The sequence below is a fragment of the Lacerta agilis genome, chromosome 8 (genome assembly GCF_009819535.1).
Source record: "Lacerta agilis isolate rLacAgi1 chromosome 8, rLacAgi1.pri, whole genome shotgun sequence".
Classification (NCBI taxonomy): domain Eukaryota; kingdom Metazoa; phylum Chordata; class Lepidosauria; order Squamata; family Lacertidae; genus Lacerta; species Lacerta agilis.
In genome coordinates this window covers 69,645,843-69,662,751 of record NC_046319.1, presented here as the reverse complement: position 1 = coordinate 69,662,751, position 16,909 = coordinate 69,645,843, and the positions used below count along the sequence as shown (strand labels likewise).

The following is a 16,909-nucleotide window of genomic DNA, read 5'->3' as shown; positions in this document are numbered from 1 at the left end:
CTGAGATCACAGCCGAGTAACAAATTGGCACAGGATTTCTAGATCACGAGAATTTTCATGTGCATTTTTAAAAAAATAAATACTAAGTTTAAATACTAAGCAGTAAATATACATGTAAAAGCAGCATGCCAACAAAATCTCTATGTGACAGAGCAGAGGGGAGGAGGGCGAGCAAGGCATGAGAAACAGAATTAAAATAAAATGGCATAAGACAAGCCAATGAATGCAGATGGGTCAGCATTATTTACTGAGGCCCAGGATCCCATGGCCTTCCAGATGTTGCTGGACTACAACTCCCATCAACCCCATCAAGCATGGCAGTCAGTCAGTGATGGTGTGTGCTGCAGTCCGTCATCATACGAAGGATTTCTGATTCAAGCAAAATTTGCACAGCTGTGTTGCTGCCAAAGAGGTGGCCCACTAGGTGTCAATGGGCTTGTAGCTAGCCATGGTGAAGCAGGGTCTACTCCAGCTGACCGGGCACCTTTGCAGATGTTTTTCTCCTTCTTTGTCTTAGGGTACAATTAACTAAAATTGCTATGTTGCCAAAGGCGCCCTCTGAAGGATCCTCCCCTGCTCCTTTATGCAAAGGGGCAGGTGGCAAGGCGGTGTGGGTGGGATAACTTCTTCACTGATCCTTTGGAATAGGTCTGCACCCCAGGTTGCGAACCCCAAATATAGGAGTAGGTAGGCAGGAATGGGGCTGAGCTGGGCCAAAAAGGGCTTCTGAAGCACCACCAACCAGCAGGTCCTTGGGCACTCCAGACCCCCTGCATGCCAACCAGCCGAACATCAAAGCACAGGACAGGGCTTTCTGCGAGCGCTTGTGCAAAGAGCTCTGAGCAGTGCTTTGAAGCCCCGGCCACCAGCTGATCATTGGCTCTTCAAAGCACCGCATCACGATGGCACTGAGTGATCTGACACTTGTAAAACCTGGCCCGTGGGAGAGATAAGGACCTGGCCTGTCAGCCAGATCCAGTCCCACCCCCACCCCCCGCCATAGCAGATCTCAACCATGAGCTGCGCAATTATTTCTTCATACACCGTCGCTGGAATTTGGTGATGCGCATCAAAAATATTTGCGGCAGCATGCAGAATTGCAGGGTCTGCATGAATCAAAATATGGCAATCGCCCTCAACAGGGAGCAGAGTCACCCACTGCCCTGTGCACCAGCTTATATGGAAAGTTAAAGGGTCACTTTGCTATAGGTATGTACATTTTCAAGAACCTGCAACCAACTCACTAGGGAAAATATCACACTGTAGAGAGAGAGTTTGCTTAACTCCCTTCAACCTGATGGAAAGAACACCCCTTCCCCATGAAGCTTTTGAGTGCACACACCCATGTAATTGTAACTTACTGCTATTAGACTCTCCTATTATTCCACCCTAAATTTAGAGATTTGCAGAAAGCAATTGTTTACCCTTTTCACACAAAGCAAACCTATATTGGGGTGGTGGGGCCCTCTAATTGACAAGGGGAAGACAGATGAGAAGACACACTAGCAGGCATTTGGGTTCCTGGGTCTAACGCAGAAGCTTTTCAGCAGCTACAATGCATTTACGCCTACCCTACCTTACTATGTGACAACTCAAGTCACCTCCTTGCAAAGCCACCCCTGACTTGACACTGATCACGCCTACTTCAAGGAGAAAACAAAGACCCATGTTTGATGTTATTCCCATGCAGCGTAACAGGCCTGTTCAGACAACAGCCACAGAATCATAAAATTGTAGCACCGGAAGGTGCTACAACCCCCTTGCAACGCAAGAATCACAGCTAAGGAATCCCTGGCAAATGGCCACCCAACCTCCGTTTAAAAACTTCCAATGAAGTAAAAAGGAACTTAACCATTGCAAACCACAGAAATACCAAAACCTGTTTTTTTTATTATTATTATTATTATTCCCCTCGCCTGCAAGCAGAGGCCGCACTGAGGCTGATCTCACCGCGGGCAGGATCAAACCGTGTCTCGACTTGGCGACAGCGACTTGGCCGGACAGTCCTGCCGGGATGCAAAGGCAATGTCTCTTCCCCGAGTGGGAAGGAATGAACCTTCAGTTGCTGTGTACCAGAGTGACAAAGAGAGTCAGGGAGCTGAGGGAAAGGAGGCCGGTGATGACAGCCTTGACCAGGAGGGCTGTCCAGCTGCCCAGGAGAAAAACATGGACGAAAGACCTGAGAAGGAAAAGAAAAGGGAGAGGGTTAGTAAGGAGCAGAGGAACATTGGGAGCTACCTTCTACCAAATCAAAGCACTGGTTCATTTAGCGCAGTGCTGTCCACTCTGACTGGCAGAAGCTCTCCAGGGTTTGAGACAGAAGCATTCCCTCAGCCCTGCCTGGAGACACCAGGGATTGAACCTGTGACCTTCTGCATGCAAGGCAGATGCTCTACCACTGAACTACAGTCCTTCCATGGCTGTAAGGATTTAGTGGGGCAGGAGAGCAGGTGGTCCCACTTAACTTCCATGCTTAAAACTCCCATGCTTAAAAGAAAACATCCTGCAATGTTTAATGCTTATATATTTGGGAAAGGGTCATACCTCAACAGCAGAGCACATGCTCCGCATGCAGAACGTGCCCAGATTTAATCACTAGGCTCTCGAGGTAGGAATGGGAAAGACTCTTAGCTAAAACCCTGGAGAGCCTCTTCTAGTCAGCGTAGACCCCTCTTTCACCAACCCTGTGCATCCCTGACCACTGGGATGATATTGACCAAGGCTAACAGCGAGCCAGTGTGGCGCAGTGGTTAGAGTGTTGGACTAGGACCTGGGAGGCCCAGGTTCAAATCCCCGCTCGGCCATGAAAGCTCACTGAGTGAGCTTGGGCCAGTCCCTCAACTCTCAGCCTGACCTCCCTCGCAGGGTTGTTGTGAGGATAAAATGGGGACAAAGAGAACCACCATATTAAGCAACTCGGAGGAAAGATGGGATGTGCGTGCAATGAATAAAATAATAGGAGTCACAGTCCAACATTCTCTGGGAGGCTGGTGTAGACAATACTGAACAAGGTATTGTAGGAATCGAAGAAGCTGCCTTATATTCAGTCAGCTAATGGAAGCCACGGCCTGAAATGCACAAGCCCCAAGTCCCACCTCCAAGCTACGAGCACCCAGTGACTCACTCCATGAAGAAAGCCTTGTAGACACTGACTCCCAGCAGGAAAGTGAGGGGCAGACGGTAGTGTTTGGGTAAATCGTAGCGTGTAAACATCCATACCAGGGCGGCTGTGGCAATATAGTGGACCTGGAAAAAGAAAAATGGGGGGGGGCGAGGGGAGCAAACAGAGAGAGGTATGATTCCAAATCCTTTCTGTGGCATATCCCACCAGAGTTTTTCTTCTCCTAGACAGGCTACGTCATACACCCTGTACACCACTGTTATCCATAGTTGTAACTTGTAACTAGCCTTTATTGGCATAAGTTAAAACAGTAAAATCACAAAATCATACAAAGTCAGCCAAATACATTGATAATCCAAAACACATACAATATATAAAAGACTAGATACCCACCATTGAATAAATCAGGCAACTTTAGATTTAGCTTTAAAGACCTCGGCTAAGTACCGCGAAACAATATTGGTAGTTTCAGTAGTATCACCCCTCAACAAATATTGGATTACAGAGCCTTTGCAAATTGATAGTCAAACCTCGGCTCCCAAACACCTCCATTTTGGAACGTTTCAGCTCCCGAACGCTGAAAACCCAGAAGTAAATGCTCCGGTTTTCAAACGTTTTTCGGAAGCCGAATGTCCGATACGGCTTCCACTTGAGTGCAGGAAGCTCCTGCAACCAATTGGAAGCTGCGCCTCAGTTGTTGAACATTTTGGAAGCCGAACGGGCTTCCAGAACCGATTACGTTCAACAACCGAGGTTTGACTGTATTTTGAGCTGTAAGGGAGTCACTAGGAGATCTCTGTGATGGGTGTCTAGAAGAGGGCAATCCAAAATTATGTGATGCAATACTTCCCTTTTGTATATAGACAGTGGTGTTTTGGTTGCCTATGGATTCACACTCAGTGACTTTGCTGTAAGTATACACATGTAAAATTTCCAGGCTGCCTGCTATACAAGCCTCATAGCAGGCATGGATTTTATTAAAATGCATTATTTTCAAATGCAACTAGTCCACTGTCACTTAAGAGCAGCTCAGTTCAGAAGGGAACATGGATTTAATGCAGAAACATTAACACTGAGAGTTATACTCTTTTGAATTATTATTCTCACGCGCCTTCAGTCCCATATGCAAAGTTATGCAGTTTTAGCCACACACACAAAAGTGTATTTCTTCTGTCAACTCTACTGCTGTGTTTATAAAAACAACACCACTAGAACAGCAAGGGAATACAGTGGTGCCCCACTAGACGAATGCCTCGCTAGACGAAAAACTCGCTAGACGAAAGGCATTCGCTAGCGGAAGGCTGCACCGCAAGACGAAAAAGTCAATGGGGCTGCCTCGCAAGACGGGGAAAAAAATATTTCATCGTGAAAACCGCTATTCTGCCTTGGTGCTTCGCTAGACGAAAAATTCGCTATACGAAGACACTCGCAGAACGAATTATTTTCGCCTAGCGAGGCACCACTGTAAAACAAAAGCAGGGTAGACTATCCAAATGTCGTGCTTCCTCCCCACCAGTAGGGGCACTGCTTCAGAGAAGCTCGCAACAGGCAACAGCAGAGTCAGTGCTTACCAGACTGATGTTAGAGTCAATGCTCATCTGGATGTATTTCCAGTCAAACTCAATTCCACGAGCTCCCACCCAGAGCGGGATGCATCTGTCGAAAGCACAGCAGCGTCAGGCACAGTTCACACATTCATTTATTCATTTATTTATTCAGAGCATTTGGTACCCACTCTTCAGTCAAAAGGAACCCCAGAGTGGCCCATGGGCAATCAATTAAAACAAGACAATCTCTACCCTCAGGGTTGCAATCTAAAAAAGCATGGCATGCAAAGGAAAAGGGACAAGGAGGGAAGAAGAAAAAGTCAAACTCAGGCACCAATTTTAAACAGCTGTTCTGACAATGACCAGCTGGTAAGGAGGTGAGTGATGGAGCTGGGCTTTTGGCAAAGGTAATGGAATGAGCCTTCTGCTTCCTGTCTCTCCCACAGAGGCAGCATGACAAAATGGCTGCTCCAAGATGACAGCAGGGCAGAAGGAGACCTGATGGAGCTGGTCTGTCACAGCAGCGCTGATTGCGTGCAGCTACATCCAAGGATCTCGAAACCAGACGTTACACATACACACACAGACACAGAGACACACACACACTGGCTGCAAAAAGGAAAAGGAAAAAGAGCAACCTTCCAAAAACTCTTGCACAACCAGGGATCAGGAACCAGCCTGTAATTATGAGCCATGAAAGTCTTTCCAAATTCAAAATGAAACTTAGGGCTGCACACTCAGGATTGCTCATCACAAAGGCTCCCTAGAATGTAGCACCAGAGCCTAATTTTCCGTGTCAAAGTTCAGTTTGGGGATCATCCAACACACTGAAGTCCCCACAAGCATGTGCAGAGTGTGTCGGCCTCAGCAATGAAGCAACAACAATTCAAGCTATGCGGCAGCATAAGGTTTAGTCCCTCCAGGCAGATTCAATTCCCAGCGCCTATCAGTTTAGAAACATGAGAATGAACTCACACCCCTTGACACCCTTTAAACAACTTAAAAGAGTAATTTAAATCGTTGGGGGGAAGAGAAAGAAAAGATAACATTTCTTCCAGCTGGTTGCAGAAACATAACAGGCTTGTGGGGAATTTTACAGAAAACTGAAAGTGCAAAGAATTGGGCTGAAAGGGAAGAGGAAGGTGGAGTTAAGCAATTGTAAGGTGATGATGAAAAAGGAAACAAAAATAGGGTGGTTTTTTTTAACAAATCATGCAATTGATGGTCAAAGGCAGAATACTACTACCTGCTACGTTCATTTGAATGAGGGGTTTAATAGTTTCTCCATATGAATGAATGTGGATTAAAAGCACGTTAAAAAAAAAGAAAAGCACTCAACATTGCTGATGAAGGAGGGAGAGGCATAAAAAGCCACATCAGAACCTCGCATTAAACTGGGATAGGTGGCTCCAACTGAGCTCCGCCCACATACCTCCCCGACTAGCTCTGGGCTCCACCCCCTGAGGCGGGGCTAAGGCCCAACTCACCGGGACATGATGAGCTCCGCCGTGGCCCATCCCATGGCAGCCACCATGATCTTGTACTCCCCTTTCCCTGCGTTCCGCGACATGACCAGGTGCAAGCCCACCAGGTCGGCCAAGTCTACGGTGGCTTTCATGAATTCCTGGTACAAGAGGAAAGGTTTCAGAGCAGCAGACAGGCAAACCCCGATTCCCCCCCATCCTCCCGAATCCACATCTCTCAAGTTATGCAAGCACAGATGCTCCCAATTATGTAGGACAGTCAGTAGTATGTGACACAGGTAGTTGTACCTCCATCCTTGTAGGCTGCCCCCTGCCCTGCTTGCCCAAGTGCCAGACTTACTCCAATGAAGTCGTAAGCCCCTGCGCCGCCCTCCCAAGTCGGGAAGAAAGTGGCTAGGAACAGCATCTGTAAGAGAGAGAAGGCAGCAACCAACATTTATGAATGAAAACATTTATAAAAACAGGGAGGGAAATGTACAGTGGGCATAGAAGTTAAGTTCTACCAGAACCCGGAAAATGTAGAACACTCTCCAATTCAAACTTACATCACAGCTCATGAGAATGAGCAGCAAAATGTCACGATTAACATTTTAAGGATTGTGGTGAAAGGCAGCGGTCATGGTGGGGGGGGCACTATTCCCAGCGAGGGCACTTCACAACAAGTACAGGGGCCACGACTGAAAAGGCCCTGTCCCTTTTGGGAAGAGCGAAAAAGTTAACACAGCACCACTTTTGTTTTTTAGAAAGGATACTGAAATCACACATACAGACTGTCCATTGAGTGCCCAGTGTTAGTTGGCTTCATATGCCCAGCTTCTAACTTACAAAGAGTCTTGCTGGATCTGGCGAATGGCTCACCTAGTCCGGCATCCTGTTCTCACGGTGACCAACCAGGTGCCTGTGACAAGCCCCCAAAGCAAGACCTGAGCATGAAAACATTCTGCCTCACTGTTTTCCCCAGTAAATGGCATTCAGAAGTGTATGGCGGCTAGTAGACATTGATAGCCTTATCCTCCATGGATCTTTTAAAGCCATCCAAATTGGTGGCCATTCCTGCCTCCTGTGGAAGAGAGTTCCACAGTTTAACTCTGTGCTGTGTGAAGAAGCACTTTTTCTTCTGTATGCCCTGAATCTTGCAACATCCAGCTTCACTGACAGACTCGGAGTTCTAGCGCTTTGAGAGCGGGAAGTAACAATTTCTCTATTCAGTTTCTGAGCTTCTGCGGGTGATCTTCAGAATCAGGCTTTTAACACATATAGTACTGCCCAGTTTAGAGTGAAGTCAGACAGACTAAAATGGCACTTACTCCCAGCTTAGTGGATACAGAATTACGGCCCGAACAAGAATATATATTCTCACTGCTGCAGTGACAGACCTCCTAGATGTTGCTGAACTTCATCTCCCATCATCCCCCACCATTTGCCATGCTGCCTGATGCCGATGGGAGTTAGAGTACAGCAACACTGAGAAGGCCCCACATTCCCCAGTCCTGCCTTGCTGGACACCACACTGGGATCAAACTCAGAAAGTCCACGGCACAACCCATCAAACTATGCAGCAGCACAAGGGTGTTGCAGAGAGAGTTGTGTGTCTCCTTTGCAATGGACTTCACACTCTCAGCATCCAGATTCTCAAGTGCTACTTCCTCAAAGCTTCAAGACAGCGAAGGGATCGGGCAATACCTTGCAAAGCTGGACAAAGAGGTAGGTAGCTCCGGCTTGGACACACCTCCAGAAGGCATTATACTCTGACCTGAAAGGGGCAGAAATAAAAAAGACAGCCCTTTGTGGGATGGGATACTGCTGAAGCAGAAGGAGCTCTCTTGTTAATGACTGCCCCCCCCCCGCCAGAGCTTTTATTTCTTGGTCTCTGGCCCCACAAAATGAGATGAAAGGGCAGTACTGTGTCCAGATGTTGTGGACTCCAGTTCTCATCAGTCCTGGCCAGCATGGCCAATGACTGGAGATGAGGGGGGGTTGTAATCCGAAACAGCTGGAGGGCATCAGAGTGGGGACGGTTCACGTAACTGCATGCAGCCCATAATAGGCGCTAAGCCCTACTCCGAATTGAAATTAATGAACCTATGTTAGCCATGTCTATTAGCTTCAGTGGATGCAATCTGAGTAGGACCAGCACTATTTACCACCCTTTATATTTTGGAAATTTGGGCTACGCATTTGGGCACCTCTGAAGGTATCATAACCAAATTTCGCATGCAGCGCCTGAGATCAAGCACCAAGTGCTCATCTGCATTTGGATACAATCTGAGCCTCTCTCAAATCAAGAGAGTGGGCTGAACCTTTGGAACTGCACTGATATTTTTGCTTCTTAGAGTTCCCAAGCAACAACAAGCTTGAGGCTCCAAGCGGTTTACAAAAGGAGCGCATGCAGAAGATCGCAAGTTCAATCCCTGGAATCTCCAGGTAGGAACGGAAGAGAGAGAGAGAACCCTTCCCGAAACACTGGAGAGCTGCTGCCAGTCAGTGTGGGCAATACTGAAGTGGATGGACATATAAAGCAGCTTCTTGTGTTCCTATACATTAAAAGGCACAAGTATCACCTTCAGAGGTGGAACTGCCAGATCAACCTGCGTGGGTGAGTTTCGCTGAGGCTTGTCTTGAAACGCACGAAGTCTGGCCTGCCAGCAACCAGTCTCTGTTTTGTATACCCCACAACCCCTACTAAACAAATGAGGCCACCAGAAGCGTAGGAAGCCTTTTCGCCACCCGGGGCGGCAGCGTGGAGGCACCCCCCTGGGGGCGGGGCACCACAGCGCGTGCGTCGTGGCGCCACGACGCATCGGATGCACTGCGCATGCCCGGAAGTTCCAGGCATGCGTAGTGGATCTGGCTGGCACTGCTGCAAGCCGGCAAGCAAGCGGCGGGTCAGGCAGCCCCACAACCCACCGCTCGCTTGCCGGCTTGCTGCGGGAGCAGCAGCGCCAGCCGGATGCATCCAGGCTGGCGCTGCTGCTCCCGTGGCAAGCTGATAAGCGAGCGGCGGCTCGTGGGGCTGCCCCGTCCAGATGGGGTGCTGGGTGGTGGGGGAGGGGCCGGGGAGTGTCACCCCCCTCCCCTTGAACCCGGGGCAAAGCACCCCCTACGCCCCGCCCTTCCTACGCACTGGAGGCCACACCATCCCATGCAAGCCCTGCTCCCATTCTAGCTTTCCATCCGTTATGTGCCCCTCGAAAGGATACTGATTTAAGGCACAGCTCATAAAGGGTGAAGCAAATCCCTCCCAGCTCGGCCAGAACCTCCCCACGTCACCCCCAACAATGCACCTCACATTCCCACCACCCCTCAAACATACACGCATACGCATACACACACACACACACACAACACTTACAGGCCGCTGCACTTGTAGGTGATGAAATAGGGGAAATAGGCGAGGGCAAAGCAATTCCCGAAGTGGAAGAGGGTCATCTCGCAGCCAGCCTGGCGGATCGAGACTCAAGATCGTCCCACCTGCCGCCTCCGGAAGGAAGGAAAGGGGAGGGTGAAAAGCACAGCAAAGAACCAGGCACAGCCTCCCACATCCTGACCCAGCAAGGAGGCAAGGGGTCCCGACTCCCCCACCCCCGAAACCCACCTGGGGGCTGCTGGGCTCCAACTCCCGCCCACCTCCTGCTCACATGACCAGCGAACAGGGATAATGATGGGAGTTGCGAGTCCAGCGAGCCCCGGAGAGCCGTAGGTTCCCCTGCCATGATTTCAAGTAACCTCGGGGTCGGGCAAAGGGGGACCTATCACAGAATTGTCGGGTTGGAAGGGACCCTGACGGTCCAGGGAGCCCCGCAAGATCACCCATGACAGGTGGCCTCTGCTTCTGCTGCGGGAAAGCGAGCATTTACCCAGGAGCAAGCCCCATGGAGCTGAGCGGTACTTACTCCTGAGTAGACGGGTCTAGAGGCTTCAACCGCCCTCCACTCCCGTTGATCCCCCGGTACTTACTGATTTCACGTCTTCCCTTCTTTCCCCCTCTGCATCTGCGCATGCGTGCAGCTTCGCACGCCCCCTCCCTCCATTCCTAGAAGTTACTTTGGATCATGGGGTTTGTAGTTCTGTCGAGTCCCTGTCTATCATGTGCTCGGAAAGGGCGCAATACAACTCCCAAGGTGCACCGCGCAAGCGGAGCCCCAAGGGCATGGCGGGCGTCGTAGTTCTTCATTCGCAAGGCGATCGCACGCCTTGAAAAGCGTGTCGTTGCGCAAAGAAGGGCGGCGAGTGCCGCCTTCCGGTGACATCCATAAACTCTCGCTGGAATCAACAGAAAGGTTCGATAGATTCATTGCGGCGACAGTTGCGTGGTGGGAATCGTATTTCTCCACCGCCCTTTCTGGAACTACGGGCGCAATTCACTTGGCAAAGCCAGAGAGTTCCTGCTGCTACAGAGACTGTCCCTGTTGCACGCGTGTCCTTTGTGCAAAAACGCCGCACATTATACTTCTTGCATTTCGGCCCCGGTGATCAAATGCTTGCATTTTCCTCCCCTCTCTTCTGTACAGTACACATAACAACGACCTCTTTTTTGTTCATAAAAGCATTTGTGAACCGCCCTGAGACCTCCGGGTATAGGGCGGTATAAAATAATAATAATAATAATAATAATAATAATAATAATAATAATAATAATAATAATAATAATAATAATAATAATAATTTGCTGCAATAAATATCTACTGGGCCATGAGGTCACTGGATGACCTTGGACCAGCCAGCGTATCTCAGCCTAACCTACCTCTTCGGGTTGTTGGGATTAAATGAGGGAAAGAACCATGTACACCACACCTTGAGCTCTTTGGATGAGGCGGCGAGATATAAATGCAATTAATGATAGTAGTGGTTTCTCGAAGCGACTAGCATGAGTTTGGCCAAACTGCGGGAGGCAGTGGAGGATAGGGGTGCCTGGCGTGCTCTGGTCCATGGGGTCACAAAGAGTCGGACACGACTGAACAACAGTGGTTTCTAAGCTTTTGCTGCAGCTTACCATGGGGGTGAGAAATGGTCCATAAGAACAGCCACAGAGTGAGGGCCAGCCAGTTTAAAAAGTGGAAAGCTTTTCAAGAGTCAAGCCTATGAATTTATGATGGCAAGGAACGAAACTTGCCAGGTCTGTGACTGTTGCATTCCCCATTTCCTCTTGCCCTCAGCCCTTCCAAAGCCAAAGACAACTAAATCCAGCCCTGCATGGCCAGATGTTCCCTGCTGATGCTGCAGGAGCTGTGTGGGATTCTCTCTCTTCCTTATGCCTAATCCCCTTGCATAAACAGATTACGGTATCTCTGACCCTTTTATTAAGGCGGAGATGGAAGGATTGGAAGGGTAGGGGCAGAGAATAGACTGGCGCAAAGACGGACCCTTCTCTTTCTGCTTTTACCAGATAGTTTTTCGTGTAACAGCCATAAACGCATCCATGCTGGGATCCCTTCGTTTCACCCCCTTGGAACAGATTGCTTGGTTTCCTGTTGAACTAAACCACCAGCCACCCAACACCAACAAAAGTGTCCTTTGAGGGCAAGGTGCTGCTTTGTTTGAAAAACATCCAGAAAGGAGAGTCAATTCAACCCTCCTAAACTGCAAATCAGCTGACTGATGAAGGGCTGTGCCTGTAGCTGTTTCAAAGGTTGCCGCTTAGGGATGGCCAAACAAGAGGAAATGTATCACACACACACAAAAGTGTGTCCAAATTGCATATTCTAATCTAATCTGGGCTGGTGCAGGTTTAAATATAATTGCTGTAATCCAGGCAGATATTTTATTTATTTACTGCATTTATGTGCCACCTTTTGCACCAAGGAGTTCAAGATAGCATAACATGGTCCTCCCCTTCCTCATTTAATCCCACAGCAACCCTGTGAGTAGGTTAGGCTAAGAGGCAGTGAATGGCCCAAGGTCGCCCAGTGAGCTTCATGGGTGAGTGAGGCTTTGAACCCTGGTCTCTCATGTCATAATAACCCACACTTTAACTGCTACACCACACTGGCTCTGAAGAGGTTAGGTTTCTTCTGGAGTTTCAGGCGGAGTTATTTCCATTCCCTGTTGGTTCTTTTAACTGAGCTATAATTCCCATCATCTGTGACCAATGGCCATGCTGGCTGGGGCAGATAGGAGTCAGGCTCCAACAGCATCTGGAAGTTAGAAACGTAGGACACTTCTTTAGACAGAGTTAGCCCATTGCTCTATCCAGCTCAGCAGCAGTTATGCTGACTGGCAGCAGATCTCCAGGATTTCAAAGATGATGTCTTTTCCCAGTCCCACCTGGCGATGCCGGGGATTGAACCTGGGGCCTTCTTCGCTCCTAAAATTAGTGCAGAGGAAATTTACAGGCTTCACCAGTTTGTGATAGTGGTAGCAGTATGACATGCTTGGAGGAGGACAAGATTTAAGGGCATGCAAGCATCTCCCCCTTATCATTTGTGAAATGTTGGCAGGTATGTGATCTCAAGCACAACAGGCCTTTCGTTACCAACAGGGTAGGAGAATACAGTTTAATTAGGTTGTTAATCCTCTAATCTGTTCCATGAGCCCAACTGGAGGCAGTTTTGGTCAATGGGGATGTAGCAAGAGATTTGCTTTTGTGATCATGGATCAGGAGCACGTTCAGCTCCTAAGTCAGCTGCTCCACTTTAGTGATTTTATCTCTCTGCTAAAGGACCTCATCATCCCCCTGCTGACGTGATCTCTCATAAGTGGATCAGGCACCGCCCTCTTCCTCCCACTCCTAGGCAGCAGCACCCAATGATACAGGATGACCTTGAACAGAACAGAAAGGGTTGGCTTGGGTGCAATGAGAGGAGATGCCTCCAGGTGGCACTATGGATGAAGAGTTTCGGCATCCACATTTGGGCGATATGATTCCATCACAAATATTAGACTGTATACTAAATCATACTGAGGAGCCCATATTTTCCAACTGCAAAAAGGGCACCTGGACAGGGATTTCAACCTTGATCGCTAGTTTTCACCCAGAGCTCAGGAGCCTGGAAGACCACAAACCCTGTCGGGGGAAAGATACAGTACTGGGATTTCTTCCAACCTGCTGTTTTGCATTTGTTCTGCAAATTCAATAATGAATCACATGAAAACACAGGCATTCACCTGTACATTAAGAGATCTTGCATTATGGCGAGGAGGAAGAGTTGCAACAGGTCTGTGGGTTTCTCTGGAAAAGGAAAGAGGGAAGCATGTTCCCTGCAAGGACGTTAGTTGCCTATGGCTTAATCCAAACACATTTGCATGAAATGCATGCAAGAAATTGTGCAGTTGGAGAGACCCGGCTTTGCAGGCATTCTGGACAGGTCTCTGGCTTCATCCTCCAGCAATTCCCTCAATCACAACAAGGAAGCCATATATAATTCTGCCTTTGATCTGTCACAGCAGTTTTCAGTCACAATTGACTGAGCAGAGCAAACAACTCGAAAGGGAGCATCAGATCTGAGAGCATTCCACACCACAAGTTCAAATGAATCGTGAAGCCTAATGAGAAGCACTCGAGCAGGATAAGATCGGAACAAGATGGTACAAGCACCATCTTCTGCCCCCGGTCGATCGACACAGCATACAGGTTAGCCCCTCCAACCAAAGTGAAAACTAGAAGCCACTGGACCCGGATATAAAAGTGTATTCCTTGGGTTGTGGCAAATCTTTGACTCCCTACTTGAAGAATATCAATGGGAAACGGAACTGTCCTACTTGGTTCACAGCTAGTTATCCTTTGTGTAAGCTGAAAGGTACCCAACAAAATCACAAAAAATGAAAATAATAAAAGCAAACAAGCAGCAGACAAAATAGTCAAAACAAGGCAGCAACTAGAAATCATACAACAGGTATGCTTCCCAAGCTGGGTAGGAGGGGGATCAGATATCATACAAACAGACAAATACTATTAAAAGCCAAAGAGAGGAGGACAGATTTTGTCTCCCATCTGGATAGGTACATAGGCAGTGACCTTACATTTAAGTCAGACTGCTGGTCCACCTGCCTTAGTGTTGTCTGTTATCAGCCTCCCACAACCTGTGGGGGAGCTCCAGCCCAGGGACTTTGCCCTCATGGGACCTGCTTTACGGCCGGACCGAAGTGTTTTTGCCTAGCTGGAAGGTGTCCTTGAATTCTGGCAATGCTTCTTGCTTCCCTGGGTGGAGGGTAGTGTGTGTGCATGTAGAAACAAGCCCACCGTACAAAGTGAAATTAACAGCTGCTGCTCTGCCCATTGCTGCCTCTGGCTCCACTCACCCGTAGTTTGTGGCCCTCAGAAGGTTGCTGAGAAGAGTATGAGGCCCTCAGGCTGGAAGGCAGATATCTATTACTGTTGTAGTGCAAAATATCTGGAGGGCAACATCTCCCGTCAGCTTTGGGAGGAAGCATCACCTGAGAATGAGAGATGCTGATGACAGGGGGTGCCCAAACGTTTTTTCAGAGAGCCAGATTTGATCAAGTGCCACAGGGGCCAGATTAAACCTACCGGCAGGCCAAATTAGGCCCCTGAAACAGACTTTGGACATGCCTGACATACATCAAGGGGAGGCCATGGTTTTCATGTCCTAAGCTCTTAAATGCTTCTCTCTCTTATCACTTTATTCCATTCTAGTCTTTATTTGTACTGCAGGGATAGGGAACTTGTGGCCTTGCTGATGATGTTGGACTCCAGCTGCCAACAGCCCCAGACAGCATGACCTTTGGTCAGGGATTATAGGTGCTGTAGTCCAACAACATATGGAGGGCCATCCATGCAAAATCTTCCGGTGTGATCTTATCCTTCTTACCCTTCCCACCTATTTTGGTTTGGATGCTGAAACTTAAATGCAAGCGAGTTCACACAAGATGCACAAGAGAAAACTCTCGCTTTCGCATTAGATTGTGCAAGCAGCGCAAATTTTTTTTTTATAAGGCTACAGTTTTCAGAGAATTCCATCCCATGCTGGAGGCAGGAAATATTTGCCAGAGCTGTAACAATGGGCTGCGTTGAGGCATTTGACTTGGGAATGTGCTCCTTGCCAAGCCAAGAACTGAGAGCCTCTGTCATTGACATGACTTTGCATTTGGAAGCAAGCTCTCCGCAGACACTGGATAGCTCTGTTCAGAAAACTGACGTGCAGCGGGCAGGACAACTTCATCTGAAACCACTGACAAGGTTGTTTAGGACGCCAATGCCTGCATAGACAGTTAGCAACCATTAAAAGGTTACAAAACTGCAGAACTAGATGTCCATTCATATACACAATAAGTGCAGCATGAGTCTTTGCCTGCCATGCGGAAAACACCTGAAGGCAGCTGCTCAACGCATTTGAAAGTGTTCCTCTAGTCCAGGTGTCAGGTATCTTTTTCAGCATTCCTTTGTGGGAAACCTTCCAAGGGTCACATACAAGACTTTTCCCTTTGTACCACAGGCTACATTACAGTTCTGCAAAAGCCAGGCCACACCCCTCACTAGCTCACATGCACATCCCTAACTCTCCATCCAGGCAGGCAAGAAGCTTCGCCACAGCTCAGTAACTCATCTCAGCAAGGCAAAAACTCTTGGAAAATGCAAAGTAGAACCAGTGAGGGGTGGGGCCTGGGGAGAGCCTCACGGGCAATGTAAGAAACTTGGGAGGAGAGAGGCTTGCTCTGCCTGCTTGCTCTGCTCTCAACACTGGGTGGAATCCAAGGGTTGTTCCCACTAACACAAGATCCCAATCCTCATGAGGAACTTTTCAGAAGGCTACAATGGGCAATGTGGATTAGCAGAGGGTCAGGGTACTCCCTTGCGCAAGAGGAAGCGCTTTTTGCTACAGTGAAACGCAGCACTGGATACAACAGTGACCAGCTGGCTGCCTTTGGAAGATTATAAGCAGGGCATGTGGATGGAAGGTCAGCTCTGCACTTACCTGCTCCCCTACTTTGTGGCTGGTCAGTGTGCCCTCTGGATGGTGTCCAACAACTGGAGGATCATGTTGCTGGCTATTCCTGTTCCACAGCTCTGCATCCTGTGGGTGTTCATGCATCTGTTGCCTGGTCAGAAGCACCCAAATCTCATGACATCTGTTGCAGGCAATCTATGCGCCCAGGACATGCTGAAATTGTCCCTGAGCAAGCTGTTTGAAGTGGCAACTGTCCCTGGTCACTCTTCCCTTTTTTTGCTGCTGCCAGGGGCGTCGCTGGGGAGGGGCGGTGGGGGCGGTACGCCCCCAGTGACAGGGTGAGCAGCGGCGGGTGGGGGCGACCCCTCCCGCCACTCCCACGCGCCGCTGCGCCCTCCGTCACCCCGGGAGCAGCAGCACACGGATGGGGTGCTGCCGCTGCTTTTTTTCGGCGGGGGGGGTCGACCAGCGGGGGGGGGGTGTCACGCTTGTCACCCCCTCATCGCTGGTCACCACCCCCCGCCGGAAAAAACCGCGGGGGGGGGGGCGGGGAAAGCCTGGAAAGGAAGCAGAGCAGGCGCGTTTAAGCGCCGCTCTGCTTCTTTTCCAGGCTTTCCGCCCGCTTTTTTTCGGCGGGGGGGGGGCCCGACCAGCGAGGGGGGGCACGCTTGTCACCCCCTCCTCGCTGGTCACCACCCCCCGCCGAAAAAAAGCCTCGGAAAGGGGGAAATCCCCCCTTTCTGCATACACGCGCGTCGTGACGTCATGATGACGTCACGACGCGTGCGTCGTGCCCCTCCCCCAGGGGGGTGCCTCTGCGCTGCCGCCGCCCCCAGCAGCGCAGAGGCTAGCGACGCCACTGGCTGCTGCCATGTTATATTGTGAATCCAACTTGGCTCTGTTGGGGGAAGA

General features: G+C 49.3%; 1 protein-coding gene across 1 annotated transcript; it reads right to left on the bottom strand.

Annotated features, from left to right (window-relative positions):
- Positions 1 to 1,866: 1,866 nt before the first annotated feature.
- TMEM147 (transmembrane protein 147) lies at positions 1,867 to 9,630 on the bottom strand. Its single transcript, XM_033158174.1, has 7 exons — positions 9,505 to 9,630; positions 7,836 to 7,905; positions 6,493 to 6,558; positions 6,156 to 6,292; positions 4,693 to 4,777; positions 3,125 to 3,246; positions 1,867 to 2,179 (listed from the first exon to the last, which is right to left on the bottom strand). The coding sequence occupies exons 1-7, from the start codon at positions 9,579 to 9,581 to the stop codon at positions 2,059 to 2,061; spliced, it is 678 nt and encodes a 225-aa protein (XP_033014065.1). The 5' UTR covers positions 9,582 to 9,630; the 3' UTR covers positions 1,867 to 2,058.
- Positions 9,631 to 16,909: the final 7,279 nt, after the last annotated feature.